General features: G+C 44.3%; 1 protein-coding gene across 4 annotated transcripts in view; it reads right to left on the reverse strand.

Annotated features, from left to right (window-relative positions):
* Positions 1-2962, reverse strand: part of CTDP1 (CTD phosphatase subunit 1) — a 41911-nt gene extending 38949 nt beyond the window's left edge. For 2 of the 4 annotated variants that reach the window (XR_002345811.1, XM_013993985.2), the window contains exon 1: positions 2270-2935. Coding sequence is in view for 3 of the 4 variants with exons in the window: in XM_013993985.2 (XP_013849439.2) it covers positions 2270-2574 (305 nt within the window). In the remaining variant the exon portion in view is untranslated. Of the gene's footprint in view, positions 1-2269 lie in introns of all 4 variants that reach the window. The other 2 variants (XM_005660586.3, XM_013993984.2) reach the window with 2 other exon arrangements.

The raw sequence follows: 24919 nt of genomic DNA on the forward strand, positions 1-24919 counted from the left end.
GCAAACACACACCTACACAGCCTCTTCCTGTGTCGGTCTTTATCTCATATTTCTTCCCTGATTATTTTAGATTTATATTTTCCTTTTCTTTGGAGTCTTCAATGTATGCCTATGAATAACAGGAAAAAAAAAAAAAAAGCAGACTTGGGATGGGGACATCATCAAGAAAACAATTAACAGATTTAGTTTCTGGCAGATGGTGCCTTGTCAGAATATTCCCAAATCAAAATAATTTCAACTCACATACATGTTATGAAGACAGAAACAGACTCTCATTCCATTCACTTCCCACACTGGGGTGCTTTGGATGAAACACGGCCCAAGGAGAGAGCAGCACGGAGGAGCCAGGGGAAGCCTCACTCAGCAGGGCCGACGCCGGCACATCAGAGCCCCTGCCTCTGTCAGAGGAGCAAGGATAGTCCCCACCACCACCTGACAGCATGAAGTACTACAAAAACATACAATCCTGTTCGAGGTCCCGAGAGTAATCTAGTGATTATTTTAACTCCACCCCAAGGCAGGATTTTTAAGTTTCTAGAAACGTTCACTGCCTGAGAACCACCTCTGATGTGGTCAGGATGAGCCTTGCTGATGACAGCAATGACAGAGACAGGGTGACTCCAGCTAGGTGAGCCCAGCTCTGGTCTGGTACTTTACACATACCTCGCACACCTGTGTTCCAGGAGAAATGCTATCACTCTTCAGATTCTCAAAAGGCCCTGTGATGAACCTCTGCAGATCTGAGATCTCAAATACACAAAACACACAAGACAGAAAACTACTCCCAGCTGGGAATTTGTCAGAAGATTGTTTTCTCAGCTGATTGGTGAGTTTACTGTATTGGGTTACTCAGACTTGCGGGACTGATCAACACACTGTACATGAAGTCTCATTAACTGCTGTGACAGCCACTGGCCTGTCTGGGCCCTGGCGGCCTTTTCTGAGCAGTCAGAGGAACAGAACAGCATGGAGAGGAGTTCTTTCCCTCAGGGATTTTCTACACAGTGAAACACCAGCATCATGCTGCACCTTCATCATTTAGCTGACGGATTTACAGGCTCATTAGTGCCCAAGCAATGGTCAGGTAAGACTTGACTTCAAAGCCATGCTAACAGCATAGTAGTGTGTTAAACACACCAGCACAGCGAGCCCCTCCCTTCTAAAGGAGGCCAAGCAGATGGCTCCAGTGGAGGATGCAGCCTAGGCCACCCCGCCTGCATTCAGTGGGCAGGTACTGGCAGGCGAGCAGTAGGCTGAGGACTAGGCTCTACCTCCCAAGATGACAGAGACATAGATGGAGAAGGAGGCTCCCCGCGGTTGGGGAGGAGGTGGTTCTATCCTGGTCATTCGCTTCTGTGTGAATGGAGCAGAAGAGGCTCAACAACCAGAGGTCACTCAGTCCACAGGGGGAGTAGCAGGATGAGAGTGGGCAGAAAGGGAGCACTCAGGGCATACTGTGGCCTCCACAGAGGTAAGGTAAACAGGAGCCACTACAACAGGAGTCGGGAATGCTCGCCTGCCCCAGGTTCTGTTCCTGAAAACAACCACATGTATATACACCTTTGCACACAGCACTGGTAAACTTAGAAAAATATGAACTGACGAGCTCATACACTTCAAAGAAGAAAAAAAGTCATGCTACATGGTTAAAACAGAGGTACCCACAGCAAAAGCCTATTGTAGGAGGGTGTACTACTACTTTGCACACTGACCTACTTGTGCCAAAGCTGCACCCCCCTTCCTAAGCTTGATGCAGAACTACACTAGGTATTACAGGCAACGTTTCACGGGGTCTAACTAGGATCTAAAGAAGTGCACACCTCCCAACAGTTATTACCACGACAACCAGCATGGAGCATGTCTGATTCCTCCTGTACTCGCTATAGACCCATGTTTTCCTAATTTACAAACGTGCAATCCTATCACAGAAAAAAGAAGGGAACACAACCGTTTTCTAAAGAATTCAATTTTGGTAGTTGAGAACTTTAAAAAAAAAAAAAAAAAACCCAGCCGCCTCTGATTATTAAGTCACAAGTAGTGACTATCGTCTGACCTTAGAAAAACATGCAGACACACAACAGTGGGCCTTACATTCTAAAGCTCTCCCCAAGTGCATCCCGTTCAACTGCAGCCTCAGAGACTTTTCCTACCCAGTTCCCAGCTCAGGACCCCCTCCTGTCCCCGGCCCTTCTTCCCTCTCCCGGCCCAGAACCTCTTTCCAACCCGGCCGCCCCGCCCGGCCCGGCCCCGTCCTCCCCTTCCCACTCACCCGGGGACCACCACCTGGCCCGGCTGCGCGCACAGTTCCCGAACCACACCAGCGCGCTCCGACCTCAGTCTGCGTTCGGTACGCACGCAGCTCCCAGAGCTCGCGCGGGCAGGAGCGGGCCCGGCGGGCTGCGCGGAGGTTGCGGCCTCGCACACAGCCAGCACCGAGCCGATGCGTACGGCTGCGCCCGCCGCCACCTTCCACTCGAGTAGGCGCAGCGGCCCGGGGCCGGGACAGCGCACCTCGGCCACCGCCGGCGGCGGGGCGCCCTCGGTGGGAACGCGGCCGCCGGGCGGCGCCTCCATCGCAGCTGGGCGGAGTTGCTGTGGAAAAGCGGCGGCGGACGCTCAGGGCCCGGCGCCCATCGCGGGCTGGCGGGCGACCCAGGCCCAGGCGGAGGTGGCGGCAGCTGCGGAGCACCGATTCTCTCCCCGGCACCGGCTCCCACCCGCCGCCCGTTCCCCGCCGACTTCCGGGACAGCGTGCGATGTCACGTGCCGCCGCGTGCGTGCGCGGATGCACTGAGGACCCGAGTTAAAAACCACGCCCACGCGGGGCCCTAGAGGTCCTGCACCAGCCACGGGCAGTGAGCCCCATCCTAGAACTACACCTATGGGGCTGATTCCGGTGGAAACAGTGTTCTTAGTCCCCATCCGTCCCACGAACACCAGCGTCTGGGATCGCGGGTCCCAGCATACAACGCGCACCCCCCCCCCCATCAAACGCTGAGGTTGGACGTCGTGGTGGGACTACAATTCCCGGCGTGCAATGCGCCCCTCTGTGTCACGAGTTCCCATCAGGCACAGCGGCTGGGGCTTACAATGAGAGTCTGTATCCTGCAGTTCCCCTGGGCTGCTGAGATCCAGTATACTGAGAACTAAAATATCGGTATGCACGGTGCTTGGCTGTCTCACAGTCCTCCATTTGCTGAAGTCTTGGGGGTGTCTTTGGACTACAAGGCTGAAGTCCCGGCATGCAACTTGCCTCTGTCCCAGAAACACCGTCAGGCTCTGCGGTCCCAGCATGCAACGCGGGGCGCTGACCCACGACTCCTCTCGCTGGCGTTGAGGCTGGCTGCCTGTGGGACTGCAAGGCCTAGGGTGCGCCACCGGTGCGCTGCTGTCCCATGGGTTCCAGTGGGGCGTTTGGAATTCCGGCATGCCACGCGGGTTTCGTGGAGCTGCTGTCCTAGCATGCGGAGCGCGGTTGGGATTTGGAACCTGGTGGGCGCCAGGTTCCCTGCATCCCCCAAGAGTGCCTGTTTTGGGGTCTTCTTTGGTTCCGACCCTCCCCGCACTGTCCCAGCCCTCTTGCCCTGGTGCCCGCCTGGGGAGACTGGAACCACCTGGAGACCAGCCTTTGGGAGGAGTGGACGTGGTGGACTGCGGCTGCCCTCAAGGTCTTTCTTGATTCGATTTTTGAAGAGCTGCACTCTCTGGCGGGAACTGGACAGAAGCACCTGTCCCAACAACAGAACCCTTAGGTGCATGAAGCAGAAACTGATGTAATTTAAGGGAGGCAGACAACTCAACAGTAGTATGTGCATAACTATGTTGTACTTTGCTTTATTTCACTTTGTGGATACTGCATTTTTTCACAAGTTAAAGGTTTGTGGCAGCCCTGTATGGAGCCAGTCTATCGGCACCATTTTTTTGTAAAAGCATTTGCTCATTTCATGTCTGGGTCACGTTTTGGTATTTCTCACAATATTTCAACTTTTTAATTATTATTTGTTATGATTATCTGTGATTAGTGATCTTTGATGTTACTATTATAATTGTTTTGGGGGTATGCCCTGGTAAGATAGTGAACTTAATTGGTAAATGTTGCGAGTGTTCTGATTGCTGCACTGACCAGCCTTTCCTCCCATCTCGCTCCCTCCTCTCTGCCCTCTAAGTGTAATTAGGCAGATTAATAAACCATAATGGCCTCTAAGTGTTCAAGTGAAAGGAAGAGTCGCACATCTCTCACTTTAAATCAAAAGCTGGAGATGATTAAACTCAGTGAGGAAGGCATGTCAAAAGCTGAGATAGGCCGAAAGCTAGGCCTTTTGCGCCAAACAGTTAGCCAAGTTGTGAATGCAAAGGAAAAGTTCTTGAAGGAAATTAAAAGTGCCACTCCAGTGAACACACGAATGATAAGGAAGCGAAACAGCCTTATTGCAGATATGGAGAAAGTCTTAGTGGTCTGGATAGAAGATCAAACCAGCCACAACATTCCCTTAAGCCAAAGCCTAATCCGGAGCAAGGCCCTAACTCTCTTCAACTCTATGAAGGCTGAGAGAGGTGCGGAAGCTGCAGAGGAAAAGTTTGAAGCCAGCAGAGGTTGGTTCATGAGGTTTAAAGAAAGAAGCCGTCTCCATACCGTGAAAGTGCAAGGTGAAGCAGCAAATGCTGATGTAGAAGCTGCATCAAGTTATCCAGACCTAGTTAAGATAATTAAGGAAGGTGGCTACACTAAACAACAGATTTTCAATGTTGATGAAACAGCCTTATATTGGAAGAAGATGCCATCTAGGACTTTCATCGCTAGAGAGGAGAAGTCAATGCTTGGCTTTAAAGCTTCAAAGGACAGGCTGACTCTTTTGTTAGGGGCTAATGCAGCTGGTGACTTGAAGCTGAAGCCAATGCTCATTTACCATTCTGAAAACCCTAAAGCCCTTAAGAATTATGCTAAATCTACTCTGCCCGTGCTCTATAAATGGAACCACAAAGCCTGGATGACATCACATCTCTTTACAACATGGTTTACTGACTATTTTAAGCCCACTGTTGAGAACTACTGCTCAGAAAAAAAGATTCCTTTCAAAATACTACTGCTTATTGACAATGCACCTGGTCACCCAAGAGCTCTGATGGAGATGTATAATGAGATTAATGTTGTTTTCATGCCTGCTAACACAATGTCCATTTTGCAGCCCATGGATCAAGGAGTCATTTCAACTTTCAAGTCTTACTACTTAAGAAATACATTTCGTAAAGCTATAGCTGCCATAGACAGTGATTCCTCTGATGGATCTGGGCAAAGTAAATTGAAAACCTTCTGGAAAGGATTCACCATTCTGGATGCAATTAAGAACATTCGTGATTCGTGGGAAGAGGTCCAAATATCCACATTAACAGGAGTTTGGAAGAAGTTGATTCCAACCCTCATGGATGACTTTGAGGGGTTCAAGACTTCAGTGGAGGAAGTAACTGCAGATGTGGTGGAAATAGCAAGAGAACTAGAATTAGAAGTGGAGCCTGAAGATGTGACTGAATTGTTGCAATCACATGATAAAACTTTAACAGATGAGGAGTTGCTTCTTATGGATGAGCAAAGAAAGTGGTTCATTGAGGCAGAATCTACGGGTGAAGATGCTGTGAAGATTGTTGAAATGACAACAAAAGATTTAGAATATTACATAAACTTAGTTGATAAAGCAGCAGCAGGATTTGAGAGGATTGACTCCAATTTTGAAAGAAGTTCTACTGTGGGTAAAATGCTATCAAACAGCATTGCATGCTACAGAGAAATTGTTCATGAAAGGAAGAGTCAATTGATGTGGCAAACCTCGTTGTTGTCTTATTTTAAGAAATTGCCACACCATCCCCAGTCTTCAGCAACCACCACCCTGATCAGTCAGCAGCCGTCAACATCAAGGCAAGACCCTCCACCAGCAAAAAGATTACGACTTGCTGAAGGCCCAGATGACTGTTAGCATTTTTTAGCAAGAAAATATTTTTAAGTTAAGGTATGTCCTTTTTTTTTTAGACACAGTACTATTGAACACCTAATGTGCAACATAACTTTATATACACTGGGAAGCCAAAAATCCATAGAACTTGTGATATGTGCTTTACTGTGGTGGTGTGGAACCATACCCTTAATGTCCCAGAGGCAGACTGTCATCGCCTTCAGTTGGATCTGTCTCCTTTTGTTCTCTCCTCTGATTTAAAAAGTATGTAAATTATGTACGTATCAAAGACTGCAATGCTAAAATGAACCTATCTGCCAACCTAAAATCTAGAACATTACCAATATTGTTATAAGTACTCCTCACCATCCCATCCCATCGCCTTGATTATTCCCCTCCAGAGGCGTCCGCCATCCTCTGTTTCATGTTTGTCCTCCTTTTATGTAGTGTTTTGCTGCATTTGTATATAGGTATGCACAAAGGTACTGTTTAGTCATGCCTGTTTTTGGGGTTTATAAAATGCATCATGTTTTTCAATCTACGAATGGCTTTTTTATTCATCACTATATCTAAGATGTATTCATAGCACTTTATATGGTCCTAGTTTTTATTGTGACTTCTGTATAGTAGCTCACTGTATGAATGTAACAGGATATATATATATTTTTTGTCTTTTTTTTTTTTTTTTTTGCTATTTCTTTGGGCCGCTCCTGCGGCATGTGGAGGTTCCCAGGCTAGGGGTCGAATCGGAGCTGTAGCCAGTGGCCTACGCCAGAGCCACAGCAACGAGGGATCCGAGCCGCTCCTGCAACCTACACCACAGCTCCCGGCAACGCCGGATCGTTAACCCACTGAGCAAGGGCAGGGACGGAACCCGCAACCTCATGGTTCCTAGTCGGATTCGTTAACCACTGCGCCACGACGGGAACTCCCAACAGGATATATTTATCCATTATCTTTTAGATGGACATTTGGATTGTTTTCACTTTTTGGTATTATGAAAATTGCTACAGTGAGCATACCTCTGCATGTTTCTTGGTGCACATTGGTTAAAAATCTGAGGATATGTATGTGAGTGTGGAATTGCTGAATCAGAGTATGCAAATGTTCAGATTTGTGAGATAATGCCAAAATGGTTGTCTCAGTGTATGCCCTCACCACATCTTCAGCAAATTGGTTTTATCAGACTTAATTTTTGCCAATCTAAATGAAAATCCGAGTGGTGGTTTTAATTTTCATTCTTCTATTAGCCATTTTGGCTTAGTATCTTTTCCTATTTTTTATTTACCTTTTGTGTTTTCTATGAAGTGTCTGTTCAAGTTTGTTGCTCATTTTTCTGTTGGGTTGTTTCTCTTTTTCTTGTTGAGTAGTTCCTTATGTTTTTGGGATATATATATATATATATATCCTTTATTGTTACATGTTACCCACAACATCTTCCAGCTTTTGGCTTGTCTTTTTCATGATCTTTTGAGAAGTCCTTAATTTTTAGAATACATCCCCTAACCTGAGGCTGTAAAGATGTTACACCCATTTACCTTAATAAGTTCTTTTATTTCCTTTTTTACTTCTGAAATTTGTAAAAGTTTGCCTTTTACAGCTAAGTCTATAAATAGTAATAAATGGATGTTTTGTTTATGCTGTAAGCTGGGATCTGATTGATGTCTTTCCCATGTGGGTAACCAATTGTCCCAGCTCTCTATTGAAAAGCTTATCTCTTTTTCACTGTGCTGTGATGCCATCTCTAATACACAGTAAGTCTCTATAAATATATGAGCCTATTTTGGACTTTCTGTTCTGATTTGTTCTTGCATTGTCTTAATTGCCACAACTTCACTGCAAGGCATGGTATTTGGGAAGGCAGTTGGGCCCACAGTAGTTTACTTAAGAAGTTTTGTGGTTATTCTTGGCCTTTGTTTCATAAATTTTAGGAGTAGTGTGTCAAGTTTATGGTTTAAACCTGTTAGAATTTTGATCAGAACTGTATGGAATCTATAATTCGGTTCGAGGAGAAATGACATCTTTGTAATATGAATCTTCCCATTTGTAAATGCAGTATATCATTCTATCTATTTAGGCCTCCTTTAAAATCCTGCAATAAGGATTTATAATTTTCTGCATATAGGACTTGTACATTTTTTGTTAGATTTATTCCTTATTTTTTGTTGTCAGTACTTTTGTTGATACATAAAACTTTTTAAAAATTGACGATTTTCTGCTCATATATAAAAACGTAGTAGATTTTTGTGAACTGATGTTACACCTATTTACCTTAGTAAGTTCTTTTATTTCAGATAGTATATCAGTAGATTCTTTGGATTTTTATGTAGAAGTTTGTATCATTTACATATAAATGTTTTATTATTTTCCAAGTTTTATAGCTTTATTTTTTTCTTTTCTTTTCTTTTGTGTGTGTGTGTGTGTGTGTGTGTGTGTGTGTGTGTGTGTGTCTTTTAGAGCCACACCTGCGGCATATATTCCCAGGCTAGTGTTCGAACTGGAACTGTAGCTGTCGGCCTACGCCAGGGATCGAACCCTCATCCGCATGGATATTAGTTGGTTTCATTACTGCTGAGCCACACCGGGAACCCCTGTATTTCTTTTCTTGCCTTACTGTGCTGGTTTATCTCTGTTCTGAAGTGATGAACAGGATCAGATATTGTGGGTATCCTTGTCTTATTCCACATTTTAAGGGAGACGTTTACAACAGTTCCCTGATGAGGGTTTTTTGTACATCCATTATAAGGTTAAAGAAACTTCAGTCTTTCCTGAGCCTCTTAAAAGATTCTTAGGATCATTTTAGAATGATAGCAAAAGTTTTCTGCATCTTCAAGGTAATCATATGGCTTTTCTCTTTTGTTAAAATTATATGGAATTTTACGTATATAAAAATATATAGGGAGTTCCCGTCGTGGCGCAGTGGTTAACGAATCCGACTAGGAACCATGAGGTTGCGGGTTCCGTCCCTGCCCTTGCTCAGTGGGTTAACGATCCGGCGTTGCCGTGAGCTGTGGTGTAGGTCGCAGGAGCGGCTCGGATCCCTCGTTGCTGTGGCTCTGGCGTAGGCCAGTGGCTACAGCTCCGATTGGACCCCTAGCCTGGGAACCTCCATATGCCGCGGGAGCGGCCCAAGAAATAGCAACAACAACAACAACAAAAGACAAAAAAAAAAAAAAAAAATATAGGAGTTCCCATTGTGGCTCAGTGGTAATGAACCTGACTAGTCTCCATAGGGATGCAGCTTCGATTCCTGTCTGCACTCAGTGGGTTAAGGATCCGGTATTGCTGTGAGTTACCATGTGTCGCAGATGCGGCTTAGATCTGAAGTTACTATGGCCATAGTGTAGGCTGGCGGCTGTAGCTCTGATTTGACCCCTAGCCTGGAAACTTCCATATGCTGGGAGTGTGGCCCTAAAAAGACTATATATATATATGTATATGTCTTTTATATATATATATGTATATGTATGTGCATACATATACATGCACACATATACATACACACATATGAATTCTATTTATATAACCAAGTTAAATTATGCATTCCTGGGATAAACCCAATTCAGTCCGAATATTATTTAGTTACCCAATATTTTACTTAATATTTTTACATCCATGTTTATGAGTGAGAATAGTCCATAAGTTTTCTCTTCTGTATTCTTATTTAACTTGGTATCAAGACCAATAGGTTTCATGAGTTGGGGAGCTATTTCTTTTTTTTGTTTTTATTCTATTTCTAAATTTTTTTATAGGTGTGGAATGATCTATTTCTTGAAAATTTGGTGGAACTAGCTTTTATAATCTTCTGGTCTTTGTATCTTATTTATGGAAAGATTTTACCCTAATGATTCAGTTTCTGTCCTACTTCTTGGTCTATTCAGACCTTCTGTTTTCATCTTGAGTCATTTTTGGAAATTGCGTTTTCTAGGAATTTTGTCAGTTTGTTCGGATTCACTCTTTTTTTCCTTTTATCTTTAATCACATGTTTAAAGCATTAATTTTAGACTACTTTTATTATTTTTTTGTCTTTTTTTTTTTTTTTTTTGTCTTTTCTAGGGCCGCACTTGTGGCATATGGAGGTTCCCAGGCTAGGGGTCTTAATTGGAGCTGGAGCCACTGGCCTACGCCACAGCCACATTAATGCCAGATCGGAGCTGCGTCTGAGACCTACTCCACAGTTCACGGCAACGCCAGATCCTTAACCCACTGAGCAAGGCCAGGGATCAAGCCCGCAACCTCATGGTTCCTAGTCGGATTCGTTAACCACTGAGCCACAAGGGGAACTCCCTAGTCTATCTTCTTTTAAAGTAAAAACTCTAGGCCATATATGTCCTTGCCTTTCTCTTAGTTTTGATATGTAGTTTTTTTTCACTATCAGTCATTTGATAATTCATTTATATCCATTATGATCTTTTTCTTTGTTTGACCAGTGGGTTATTTAGAAATATATTTTAAAATGCATGGGAATTTTCTCCATCTTTTTATTGGTGATTTCTAAGTGAATTGCATAAGATGAATGATACTACTTCTTTGAAATTTAATTCAATTAGCATAACTCTAGAATATGGTTAGTATGTGCTTCAAAAGAATATATCTTCTTTCCTTATTTAAATCGGGATTCTATCTACCCAATAAATTAAGCTTGTTGAATATGTTACTAAAATTTCCCAGGTTTACTTTTTTTTCCTGATTGACCAAGCAATGATCGAGAGATACATGTTTAAATCTCCTTCTGTGATAGTGGACTTGCCAATTTCTCCCTGTAGTTTTATTGATTGTGTGTGTGTACACACAATTGTACATATATATACACAAATGGGGGGCAGAGATTGTTATTAAGGTATAGACATTAACTTTTTATATCCTTGAAGAATTGAAACTTTTCAATAGGTAGAGCCCTCTGCATCCTGAGTAATTCTTATCTTTTAAAACGTTTTTTTTTTTTGGTCTTTTTTTTTTTTAGGGCTGCACCCACGGCATGTGGAGGTTCCCAGGCTAGGGGTCGAATTGGATCTGTAGCCACTAGCCTACGCCACAACCACATTAATGCCAGATCGGAGCTGCGTCTGGGACCTGCACCACAGCTCATGTCAACGCTGGATCCTTAACCCACTGAGAGAGTCCAGGGATCCGACCTGCATCCTCATGGATACTAGTTAGGTTCGTTTCTGCTGAGCCACGACGGGAAATCCTGTTTGAGTAATATGACTATCTTAATTTTCTTTTTTTTTTTAATTTTTATTTATTTATTTATTTGTTTATTTATTTATTTATTTTTGCCTTTTTGCTATTTCTTTGGGCTGCTCCCGCGGCATATGGAGGTTCCCAGGCTAGGGGTCCAATCGGAGCTGTAGCCACCGGCCTACGCCAGAGCCACAGCAACGCGGGATCCGAGCCGCGTCTGCAACCTACACCACAGCTCACGGCAACGCCGGATCGTTAACCCACTGAGCAAGGGCAGGGACTGAACCCGCGACCTCATGGTTCCTAGTCGGATTCGTTAACCACTGCGCCATGACGGGAACTCCTCCTTAATTTTCTTTTAATAAATTTTCGCCTGGTATATACTTCACTTCTACTTCTAATCTTTTTATACGTTAAGTTTAGATATTTCTCTTTTGAGTGACGTATAACTAGACTTTTATAATTCATTCTGACAATCTCTATCTTTTAACTGGAAAGTCCAATATATTTATTTTTAACTTTCCAATTTTTCTATGGATATCTTTTCTCTTTTATCATCTTTTTCTCTTTGGGGATATATTAAGATCTGCTCTTCTGTTTATTTTCCTGTTACGTTTTTTTCTTATTTCTTTTTTTTGGTGACCACTATTGAAATTTTACCTTTGCAATATTGCAATTTTTAGGAAAAGTATATATTTGGTCTTCATCCACAGTAGCTGGATCGCAGCTCCCAAAACCCTTGGAATTTCCTGAGTGCTAAGAAGAATGGGACAATATTTGGTCTCTTGAAAATGCTTTCAGGAAGGGACTTTTGGACCCCACCCAAGGGTAAGGGCTGATTGCCAGAGGACCAGCCACGTGATTAAAGGGTTGGAGCTTTCACCCCTTCCCCTCCTCCACTCTGAACTTGGGGAGGAGAGGGACTGGGGATTGAATCAATTGCCAGTGGCCAGTGATGTAATCAACAGTGCCTAACCAACGAAGCTTCTGTCAAACCCCAGAGGACAGGGTTTGGAGAACTTCTGGGTTGGTGAACACGTGCGGACCTAGCAGAGTGGTGCACCCGGGGTGGGGGGTGTGGAAGCTTTATTTCTCTTCCTGTGCCCCTCTTTCATCTGGATGTCTACCTGTATGCTTTACTGTATTCTAAAATAAACTGGTAATCCAGTAAGAAAACCAGATTTTCTAGATGCTGTGAACGGTTCTAGCAAATTAGCGGAAACCGGGGTAGGGTCCATGGGAACCTCTAATTCATAGCGAGTTGATCAGAAGTACAAGAACAACCTGGACTTGTGATTGGCATCCTGAATTGAGACCTCGCCAGGATCTCAATTCTGTGACCAGTGGATCAGGAGCAGGAAACCTGGGCTTCAGACTGGAGTCTGCAGTGAGGCTGTCCTGTGGGTCTGAGCCCTCAACCTGGAAAATCTGATTCTGTCTCTCCAGGGACCCAGCATCAGGATCAAGTTGAATTTTTGGGCACCCTGCTGGCATCTGAGAATTGCTTGTGGTGTGGGGAAGCCTACACACTCAATTACACATATACACAGTTACACACACACAATTATACATATACACAGTTACACACACATACCACACACACATAGTTATACATACACACACATGGCACACAGATGCACACTGGAATTGGGTGGGTCCAGGACCCCAAAAGAACCTTGTATTCCTAACTTAACTAAATTTAAAGGTAACATTCCAGTTTCCTTCCAAACAATACATCGATCTTAAAACACTATACCTCTCTTCTCCAGACTTACACGCTATAATTGCCAATATTTCAATTCTGCTTTTTTTACAACCTCCAAATTAGATATTATTTTAAAGGCAATGTGTGTTTTGCTTTAACATATTGACCAATTGATTTTTCACCGCTTTTTTCTTACATTTGATATCTTCCCTTTTTAAAAAAAATAAAAGTAAATTTGTTAGGAGATAAGATTCCAATGAAAAGAAACTGGTTCTACTAAAATGATAGATATCTAATATATTTATGTAATATATGATTACGTATGATATGTATCATAATACACATTTGTATATACTATGTTATATGTAAATAATCACATTTTATCCATGTGATTAGGGCTCACCTTGGCATACATTCTTTAGAATTTCTCTGGTAGGAATTCCCATCGTGGCTCAGCGGTAATGAACCTGACTAGGATCCATGAGGAAGTGGGTTTGATCCCTAGCCTTGCTCAGTGGGTTAAAGGATCCTGTGTTGCCATGAGCTGCGGTGTAGGCCGGTAGTTGCAGCTCTGATTCAACCCTTAGCTGGGGAACCTCCATCCGCCACACCTGCGGCCCCAAAAAGCAAAAAAAAAAAAAAAAAAAAAAAAAAAAATTCCTCTGGTAAAGTTCTTCTGTAGTTAAAATCAGTTTCTGTTTATCTGAGAATGTTGTATGTTGCTCTCATTGTGGAAAGGTAGTTTTGATAGATATACAGCCGTAGGGTGACAATGGCTTTTTTCATTTAGAAGACATTTTCTTGCATTCTTGTTCCTATTTTTTATTGTTGAAATTCTGTTAATCTGGTTCTCCTGGCATTGTAGATGATGGTCTTCTCACTGCCTTTGAGGGCCTGTAATTGTGTTGCAATGTGAGGTTTCTTTTTGTTTATACTGTTTGAAATACATTGTGAGTTTATGAATTCCATTAGTTCTTGAAAATTCTCAAACATTATCTTTTTAAATATTTGTTTTTAGTCTCTGGACCTCTGAGTGTGTATGTGCGGAACCTTCTTATTCTCTAATCATCTCTCAAGCTTTTAAAAGTTCTTCCTCTTATTTCTTTATCTAGCCTTCTGGGGAATTTCCTCAAACACAGACTCCAGTTTATTCATCTCTCCTTATCTTTGGTAATCTGTCATCTGACTCATCTTTTGAAGCTTTATCTCAGAAATTATATTTTTCATTTATGAAAGTTCTGTTTGGATATTTTTCAAATATGCCTTTTCATTTATAGTCTATTTTTACTTGCACATCATCTTTATAATTTTATCTTTTTTATTTCATAGTTCACACCTGGAGTTCCCATCATGGCTCAGTGGTTAACAAACCCGACTAGTATCCATGAGAATGAGGGTTTGATCCCTGGCCTCCTTCATTGGGTTAAGGATCTGGTGTTGCTGTGAGCTGTGGTGTAGGTCGCAGCTCAGACCCCACGTTGCTGTGGATGTGGTGTAGGCCAGCAACTGCAGCTATGATTTGACCCCTAGCCAGGGAACCTTCATGTGCTGAGGGTGCTGCCCTAAAAAGACAAAAGACAAAAAAAAAAAAAAAAAAAAATAGTTCACACCTAATTTTCGAGATTCTGAATCTGATCATTTGAATAATTGATATCCCTGTGGGTCTGAGTTGGTTTGTATTTGTAGCTATTCCTACTGATTCTCATCTCTAGAAGTGTTTCTCTTTATGCTTGGTGCTCATTGTGAGCATACACTTGGTTGAAATCTGTGGAAATCCTGGTGACATTTGCTGTCCTGAGAACCAGAGGCCCCGATGAGGACACTTGTGAATCCCCCAGGCTTGCCTTCGGGAGCTCGCCTCTCCTGCTCCCTCCTTGGTCTGTGGCCCTGAGGGGTCCTGACATTGGCACATTCTCTGAGGCCATCTGTGTTTCTTGAGTTTTTTAACTGGAGTTCCTTCCTTGGATCAAGCCTATTAGGGATTCCTTGGTCTGAGAGACTTCAGGCCCAGCGCTGGCACAGAGAATTTAGTCCTAGACAGAGATCCAGCTGTGTTGTATGTGAGGGCCTTTGGGAGTTCCCAGACTGCTGTACCGCCCCAAGTGGAAATGCACTTTGATTTTTTCTTGTCTTGGCTTTTAACTGGATCCCAAGGAGATTGGGAGAAAACATTTTCTTGCTCCCCCTCGCCGTCTTCCTTCTCCTCTGCTTTCCCCCTCCCCTCTCCCTCCCCCCTCCCCCTCCCCTCTTTCTCCCACCCCCTTTCCCCTCCTGGTTGTTTTCCCCTCTTTTACCCCTTGGTTTCTCCTTTTCTGGTCTGTACTTCAAGTTTCCATTCTTGGAGGAGTCGTGTGCTCACCAGCCCCTTGATGTTGATGAAGGAGGCAGAGGAAGAGGAGGAGGTAGGAGAGCTCCTGTTGGAGGAAGAGTACCACCGACACGTCTGGGAAAAGAGACACTTGTGATGTAAGGGTTTTAAGTCATTTGCAGGAGAATCCGCTGTAAGACCAGGTGTCTGCACAGCCCATACGTCTGTGTGTGGGATGTTTTCACCTGATGGAGTGACCGTAGAGTGGAATTGCTGTTCTGTGCAACACGGTACACAGACAGTCTAAATTGATTGTGCAAGGCGTGTAAGTACCGGATCTGTTCTGGCTTAATCAACGATTTACTGACTCTTTGTCACTCGTGGGGCTTGGCTGCATAGCACTTTACTTTCTGTAAAATGCCTCTTTGAGAAGAGAGGAATAATGAAAACAAATGTATTCTGGCTAAAAGAAACATTCTACCATTTTTTTTCAAAGGGGGCAGTGGTAGTTACAGTGTGCTTTTGGGAGCGGAGAGGGCTGCTCGGGAGACCGTGGCTTGTGCTCTCTGGGAGAAGAGGAGTCGTGGAGTGATAATGCCTATGCTTTCATGACTCCAGACCACAACTAGTCGGCTGTGTAGCCAATTCATATACAGGATAACCATCAGTCAGAAACATTCCCTTTAAATAATCCCACAAACCTACCAGAATAGAGGGTATGCTTCAGAACCCCACACACGTCTGGCGGGATCTTCTAGGTTGTGTCTTGCACCAACAGTGACTTTTTCAGGAGCATTTCCTAGCGCTTGGCAGCAATTGGGCAATCCTGAGAGAAGAAACAGACTGTACTTATTCCTACTCTCTTGTTATACTTCCTAGTAAAAGGAAGTGCTGTGAAGCCTGTGGTTGGTTCCCCCGGAAATTCCTATGAGGTTATGATCCAGAGAGCACACAGCCTCTTTCCCAACTGTGGTTTCAGTTGTAGTGGTGGAGAAGTGGCATCAAAGCATTTGACTATTTGAGCTTTGCCATATGGCTCAGATTTAATTTTTTAATTATTTCAAGTCCTATTAAGAAAACATTTTAGGAATTTTGTCTGTGGCTCAGTGGTTAATGAACCTGACTAGTATCCATGAGGATGCAGGTTCAATCCATGGCCTCGCTCATTGGGTTAATGATCTGGCATTGCCGTGAGCTATGGTATAGGTCACAGACATAGCTTGGATCTGGAGCTGCTGTGGCTGTGGTGTAGGCTGGCGGCTGCAGTTAGGATTCTACCCCTAGCCTGGGAACTTCCATATGATGCAGGCGTGGCCCTAAAAAGACAAACAAACAAACAAACAAAAACCCAAAACATTTTAGAGTGCAGCTGATCACATCTCCAGGCACAGGTTTCATTTGAATCAGGCTTAGAACAAGAAGGTAAGCCTTTCTTCTGCACTGAGGCTCAGCTTTCCTAGGGCTGCAGCTGCCACCTGAGATGACCCCAGTGCGTTTCGTGGGTCGTCTGTCCATTTTATCTCGCATACTCGGGCCCGGCAGGACAGCAGGTTCCTGACCACTGCTTATTGTGATATTTGCTGCTGGAAAGTGTATTTTAAGGGGGAAGTGAGCGTGAGACTCATTTGATTTCACATCCTCAGATGGGTGTAAAAAAGCTGTTCACAGAGAGCATTGGGCTTCATAGGCTGAATGCAGAGTCCATGGAGCTTATGGAGGATTTCTTCTGTTTATTTTTTAGATTCCCATAGGAGAATACAGGTGATTTATTTGGCTATGGATTTAAGAAGAATATCATTTAGATATATGTGCTGAGATATTTATGGATGAAATAATGTGGTACCTGGGGTTTATTTCTAAACAGGTAGGTTCCGGGAATAGTAGGTACAGCAGAAAGGAGATAGGTTCTGTGCTGATAATCGTTGGGAGCGGGTAATGGGAACATGAGTATTTTTGAATGTTTGAAAACTTTCATAATAAAAGTTTAAGTGTTGCATTAGAGGAAATAATCTTCCTGCATAAATTCCACGTGTAATTTATGTACAAGTTACTTCCTAATTTGCTCTCATCTTATGACTGCCAAGTTTCCATTACAGCCACTGGAGAGAGTTATAAAAAGCAGGTCCCAAGATGACTGTGTTCGTGTAATTCTAAACAGAACAGGTTGAAGTCATGGCCTGTCAGCCCGTTCTCTGAATTGAGCACAAGTTAGACCTGAGAATATACTATGGGGTTGAGGGAGCCTTTAATAGAAAAAAATCTCTCTCCAATGACTCTTTAAAATGTTACTTGTGTTAAAATTTATAGTATAGACGATGAACATCCTCGAATTTCCAGTTCTATTCCATTGATCTTCCCCCCCCCCTTTTTTTAGGGCTGCACCCACGGCATACGGAGATTCCCAGGCTAGGGGTCCAATTGGAGCTCCAGCTGCCAACCTACACCACAGCCACAGCAACAATGGATCCGAGCCGTGTCTGTGACCTACACCACAGCTCACAGCCACACCAGATCCTTAACCCGCTGAGCAAGGCCAGGGATCGAACCCACAACCTCATGTTTCCTAGTCGGATTCATTTCTGCTGTGCCACTATGGGAACTCCTGTTCCATGGATCTTTGTGTCTAGCCTTATGCTAACACCAGATGATCTTGATTACTCTAGATTTATAGTAAGTTTGAAATCCAGTAGTGTAAATTCTCCAATTTTGTTCTTTTGCAAAATTGTTTTGACTACTCTAGGTCTTTTTCATGTCCATATAATTAATGGGATTAGTTTGTCAATATCTATAAAAACATGATAGCATTTTGATAATGATTACATTGACTCTCTATAATTTGTGGGAAATTAACATATAAATAATATCAAATCTTTTTATCTATAAGCATGGAATGCCTCTCCATGTACTTAAATTTTCTGTAGTTTCTCTCAGCTATGTTTTATAGTTTTTAGTGACCAAATCTTGCATTTCTTGCAAGTTGCCATTGTGACTCAGCGAAAACAAATCCGACTGGTATCCATGAGGATGCAGATTTGATCCCTGGCCTTGCTCAGTGGGTTAAGTATCTGGCATTGCTGTGAACTGTGGTGTAGGTCAAAGACACGGCTCAGATCTGGTGTTGTTATGGCTGTGGTGCAGGCTGGCAGCTGTAGCTCTGTTCAACCCCTAGCCTGGGAACTTCCATATGCTGCAGTTGCAGCCCTAAAAAAAAACAAAAACAAAAACAAAAACAAAAACAAAAAAGGCAGGAAAAAAACTCTTGCATTTCTTTTTTTACATTTAATACTCAGTATTTTATTCTTTTTGATGCAATTGTAATTCTTTTTGATTTCATTTTCAGGTTGTTTGTTGATAATAATGACCCTTGGACAACACAAGTGTTAGGAGCACCCCTGTTCAGGAAAACATCTGTGCATAACTTCTGACTCCTCCAGAACTTGACAGCAAAGAACCTACTATTGACTGGAAGCCTTACCTGTAATATAAATGGCTGATTAATACATATTTTGTATGTTATATGTAATATGTACTATATTATAAAGAAATAAGCAGAGAAAAGAATGTTATTAAGAAATCATAAGAGAGTTCCCATCATATCTCAGTGGTAATGAACCAAACTAGTATCCGTGAGGATGCAGGTTTGATCCCAGGCCTCCGTCAGTAGGTTAACTATCTAGCATTGCTGTGAGCTGTGCTATAGTTTGCAGACGTGGCTTGGATCCCGTGTTGCTGTGGCTGTTGGGTAGGCCAGCAGCTTTAGCTCTGATTTGACTCCTAGCCTGGGAATTTCCATATGCTGTGGGTGTGGCCCTAAAAAGACCAAAGAAAAACAGAAAAAGAGAGAAAGAGAAATCATAAGGAAGAGATGATACATTACGTATATGAATTTATTGAAAAAATCAGCATATAAATGGACCTGGACAGCTCAAACCCATGTTGTTCAGGGGTTGACTGTATGAAAATGGGTTTTGCACAGTGACTTTGGATCCTGCAATCTTTTGTGGGTTTTTTTTGCTTTTTAGGGCCGCACCTGCAGTATATGGAAGCTCCCAGCCTAGGGGTTGAATCAGCTGTAGCTGCCGGCCTAAGCCACAGCCACAGCAACACAGGATCTGAGCTGCACCTGTGACCTATACCACAGCTCATGGCAACGCCAGGTCCTTAACCCACTGAGCAAGGTCAGGAATCAAACCCGTGTCCTCATACTAGTCAGGTTCATTACTGCTGAGCCACAACAGGAACTCTGGATCCTGCAAACCCGGTAAGTTCATTTTTTAGTTCTAGTGGGGTTTTTTGGTGTATCAGAATTTTCTTTATATGGGATCAAGTTATCTGTAAATAGACAGTTTTATTTCTTCTTTTCAATATTTATTCTTCAATTTATTTTCCTTTCTTTCCTTCTCTTCCTTTGTCCAGCAGTGTTGAGTAGAAGTGGCAGAATCCACACCCTTGCCTTGTTCACAGTCTTAGGAAGGAGAAACATGTTTTTCTATGATGTATAGGCTTTTCATATGTCCATTACCAGGTTCAGAATGTTCCTTCCTCGCTTACTGAGAGGTTTTTCTTTGTTCTATGATGGATAGGTGTTATATTTTGTCAATAATACTCTCCCACATCTATTGATTGATCAATTTTCAGATGTTCATCCAACCTGCATTCCTGGGATAAATTCCACTGGTCATGGTTTATAATCCCTTTTTATACGCTGTTGGATTCAGTTTGCTGTATTTTATTAAGGTTTTTTATGTCCATGTTCATGAGAGATGTTGGTGTGAGGTTTTCTTTGAATTTTTTGTGTGCTTGGGTATCAGGGTGATCAGGTCTCATAGCACGAGTTTGGGAAGTGTTACCTCGTCTTCTTCTGAAACAGCTTTTCTTTAACTACGTGGTGGAATTCATCCCTGAAGCCAGCCAGCCTGACCTTTTCTCTGTGGGAAGACTTCAAATCACCAATTGAATTTCTTAACAAATTTTCTGTTTCTTCTTAAGTTGGTTTTGATCATCTGTGTCTTTGCAGGAATGTGGGCCTTTCCTCTTCATTGGTATAAAGTTCTTCATTTTCCTTATGATCCTTTTCACTGCAGTTGGTAGCCGAAGCTCCTCCTCCACGGCCGGTTTTGCCCATCGTGTCTCCTCTCTTTCTTTCTCCTTGGCTAGTCTAGCAAGGATGGCTCAGCTTCACACCTGTTGACACCCTGAGCTAGATGATGCTTTGGTGTGAAGGGCCGTCTTCCGCCTGATGGACTGTGGCTGACGTGCAGGTGGGCTTGAGGTGTGAGGTGTGAGAGGAGGAGCGGGATCAGGACTGAGTGGGGAGAAGCAGAGCTGCAGTGCTGGCCTCACTGGAGGGAGGGTGGCCATCAGAACTCTCCCTAGATGCCACATGGGCTTCCCCCTCGGCCCTGCTCAGGCCCCTGCTATGGCTCTGGCTGAGGCACCGAGGCTAGAGGGGCAGCAAAGCCCTCTGGGGAGCAGATTGGGGTTGGTACTTTTGCTGCCCCCACAGAGGGCACTTCCCCAGGCTTATGGATGAGGAGGACCAGCTGAGGGCACAAAGATGTGAGCTGTGACAGTGGCAGAGCTAAGGCTCGCCCTGGGCGCTGGAGGTCTTGAGGCCATGTGTCTAACACACCTCTGTGGGAGCGCGCTCCTGGCAGGCGGGGACCACTCAGTGTTCTCCCAGAGAACGAGCTGTGCACAGAGGCTTTGTTTTCCACTGTATCCACACCTGTAGCTGAGTGAGGCTGAGGCTGCCTCTCAGCTGGAAAATTAACACTTGAATCCTAAATAATAATAATTACTGTTTCTGGTTATTTTGAATCCACTGACAAAGACCTTTACAAAATAATTGCACTGATCAATCCCCTGTGAGTTACAGGGGAGATTCTTGAGTTGGTGTGTGATGAGAACATTAGTGGGAATTCTGTGATGGTGTTCTGTTTAGTAAGTGTAATTGTAAGGAATACATCGTGTTAAAATGCCTGACGTAGTGTCTTGTATAACACATGGTTTCCATCAAACAGCAGATGTTTCTTAGCCTCCCCTTAGAATAAAACATCATAATTTAACCACACCCACAACTCCGCAGCGAAGCAAGAGCAAAGGCATATGCTGCACATTTCAGATCTGTGTAGCTGCAGCTGGAAAGCACTTTCTAGGGTGAAATGGCCTTAAAAAGAAACAACTCAGGAATATCAGATAAGGACTCCTGGGAAAACTGTGCTTAATAGGAACTGTAGCTGTGGTTTACAAACAAACAAAAATGAAAGAATTGATTTCTACTTTTAAGACCTCTGGCCCCTGGATAAACTTCATGTCCCCAAGACAAAGCAGAGAAAAAGACACCCTTGCCATGCTTTAGATCATTTCATTTCACCAAAGGAAGGCTAGACAGTGTTTTCTCTTCTGTTCATAGTGAATCCTTCACATTTTTGGAAAACTGAGATATGACTTCTGTCATGGAATGCATCCCTTTATTTTTTTTATTTTTTGCTTTTCAGGGCCACACCCGCAGCATATGGAGGTACCCAGGATAGTGGTCTAATTGGAGCTACAGCTGCTGACCTATGCCACAGCCATAGCAACGCCAGATTCGAGCTTTGTCTGCGACCTACACCACAGCTTATGGCAACACCAGATCATTAACCCACTGAACGAGGCCAGAGATAGAACCCGCAACCTCATGGTTCCTAGTCGGATTCGTTTCCACTCTGCCATGACAGGAACTCCAGAATGCATCTCTTTAGAGTGTGCAATTCAGTAGGTTTCAGTATATTCAAAATGATAAGCAACCATCAGTATTGTCTAATTCAAGAACTGTTTCATTGGGAGTTCCCATTGTGGCTCAGTGGGTTAAGGACCTGACGTTATCTCTGTGAGGACACAGCTTAGATCCCTGGCCTCTGTCAATGGGTTGATGATCTGGCATTGCCAAAAGCTGCAGCATAAGTTGAAGATGCAGCTGGGATACCCCTGTTTCCATGGCTGTGGTGTAGGCTTCAGCTGCAGCTCCGATCTGACCCCTAGCCTGGGAACTTCCATATGGTGTGTGTGCCATGTAAAAAGAAGAAGAGGAAAAAACCTCAAACCCTGCTCCACCCACCCACCCCAACCAGGTGCCAGAGCAGGAGCTTGCTTCTCAGTGTGATGAGAGGGCCCAGCCACTAGATGGAGACATCCCTTCAGCGAATCTGCAGATTCGACCCCCTGACTTGTGCCGTGGGGTGTGGGGGGTTGCAGAGGGGACCCAGGGGGCTCTCTTGCTGGAAGGGGATTTCAGAGCTGGTACCTCCCACTATGCAGGCGAGGCAGGCATGCTCCCTCAAAGGCAATTTTTTCAAACAATTTTCCCCAACTGCTACACTGAATCCTTTGGTACAAGAGAGGATTTTTAGGTGACATGGATAAACATGTTTTATTTTACTCATTATATAGTTATTATATATTATATACATATAGAAAAAATATAACAAATACATTAAGCCCACGGTGTTATTTTATTTGGGAGGACAGGTTTTGTTTTTTAAGGATTACATTTATAATTAAAGAAAGCTATTAAGTAACTAAATAGCACAAGCGACATGTGAATATGGGAAAAGCAGTGTGTGGGCGCTCAGGCCCTGAGTCTGGGAACAGCGCTGGAAGAGTGGCCGGGAGGAGCCCTCCCCACAGTGAGAGCGGGAAACTTCCTTTCCAGAAACAGGCCATCAGTGCCAGTGTGCCTGAGGGTCATCCCTCCCTGAACCAGAGTCCTTTTCTCAGAGCACCCTCGGGAGGCCTGCCCTTTATGGAATTAGTGGTCACTTGTGCATGAGTGGGGACCTGTCTGTCACCATACACTCAGTGACACAGGGACCGGGGAGGGGGATGGACAGGGAGGATCTGGGAGGCAGCTCACACCTTGGAAGCCAGAGCCAGATTGGGAAGTGTGCACTAGTTGGTGGTCACATGGACACTGCAGCCTCCCGCTGACTCTCCTCTAGGAGTGCTCACCTTGTGTTCCCACGATGTTGGTGACAACCCTGTGAGGCAAAAGCCTTTTCCCACTTTCTCAACGCGGAATCTGACATTCGGAACAGCTGAGCAGCTTCATGGGTCCCAAAGAAATGGACTTGAATCTTGGTCTTCTAACTCTGGATCTTTCGCTGTGTTATAGTTTCTCGGAATCATTTCTGCCCCAGCACGAGAAAGTTCTTGCCCAATACATACGCTGAGTCTCCTTGTGTGGGGTGACCTCAGGCTTTCTGGTGGGGAAGGCCATCGGAGTGAAAAAACCTAAGACAGGATTTCCCTTCATGGCTCAGCGATTAACAAACCCAAGTAGGATCCATGAGGATGCGGGTTCAATCTCTGGCCTCACTCAGTGGGTTAAGGATCCTGCGTTGCCGTGAGCTGTGGTGTAATGTTGGCTCGAATCCTTCGTTGCTGTGGCTGTGGCTGGCAGCTGCAGCTCTGATTGGACCCCTAGCCTGGGAACCTCCATATGCTGCAGGTGCGGCCCTAGAATAGCAAAAAAAAAAAGAAAGAAAAAGAAAGAAAAAGAAACCCAAGACAGCGTGGGGTTTCTCTGGATCACAGTGCTGCAACCACAGGACGGGATTCACTACTAAGTCATTGTCTTCGCTCACACATTGTGGTGGTGCCTGGTCATATTGCATGAAAGGGTGTTTTTCCATTATAACCATCTGTCTGAAATGCTTGGGGGATACACATGCATTAAGGAATATGAAATTTTTCACAAGTAAATGAATAAGCTAGATAACAGAGTACCTGGTCTCAAAGAATTAACAAGCTAACAAAATCCTCCAACTTTACAAAGACCAGAGTTCTGTAAAGAAGCTGGTGTGGCACTGCCACCCTCGCTAGTTACCTCCAGTTCCTGGCACTGCCTTTCAGGTGTGTGTAGGTCACGTGCACTGCGTGGCTCTGGTTTGCATTCTTCCCTGTCACCACACTGGGGCACCATCAGACCTTTAAAAGCACACGTGTAAGCCGTGAGTGTTTCTGTAGGACAGTGTCCTCACATGGAAACGGCAGGACCCAGTTCAATGAACAGGGGAGAGGCTCAGGCTTTAGAGAGGCTGCCATGCTGTGCAGAGTGGGAGGCACTGAGGCCAGGGGTCCTGGGTGGGGCCTCAGGTGGGCTCACCCTGCTTCACTTGGAACAACAGACCATCCTGGTTGCAAGTGTGAGAGGAAGGCAGGGCCTCTCTGAGGTCGTCACACCAACAGCAAGTGGGTGAACCATCCAGCCGGGAGGTGGGGGCCTAGGTGACCCAGAGCTGGGAGGCCCGGGTGAAGGTTTGCAAGGGCACCCCCTTCACTGCTCCCCGCCATTTTCCACCTAGAAAGGGACCTAAGAGTCGTCACTCCTGATGAAAATCCCAGAACCCGGGGCAGCAGCATCAGAACAGCCTGTGGGTCCAGAAGGAAAAAGGCCCAGCAGGAGGTGCTGCTTTTGGCTGGGACGCCACCAGGACACCCGGACGCCGCCGAGGAAAAGCAGACTCAGTGGTCTGGCCTCGGCCGGGAGGCAGAGGTTCCAGAGCTGCCGTCTTCCTCCCTCCCTCTCATCCCCCTGTCTTCCTTTCTCTTCACAGATTTTTATTAGCAGAAAACCGATTTGTAGATGGTGTTGGTTATCAACGTCAAAAACAGTAATTACCAGTACATTTCAATTAAATGAGTTAAATTTACAAATGTGTAAAAAGTAGCTCAGAGAAAGATGAGCTCGCTTATTCAAATACAGTGGAAGCTGGGGATATACCAAAGAATTGA

Source organism: Sus scrofa, chromosome 1 (genome assembly GCF_000003025.6).
Source record: "Sus scrofa isolate TJ Tabasco breed Duroc chromosome 1, Sscrofa11.1, whole genome shotgun sequence".
NCBI classification, from domain to species: Eukaryota; Metazoa; Chordata; class Mammalia; order Artiodactyla; family Suidae; genus Sus; species Sus scrofa.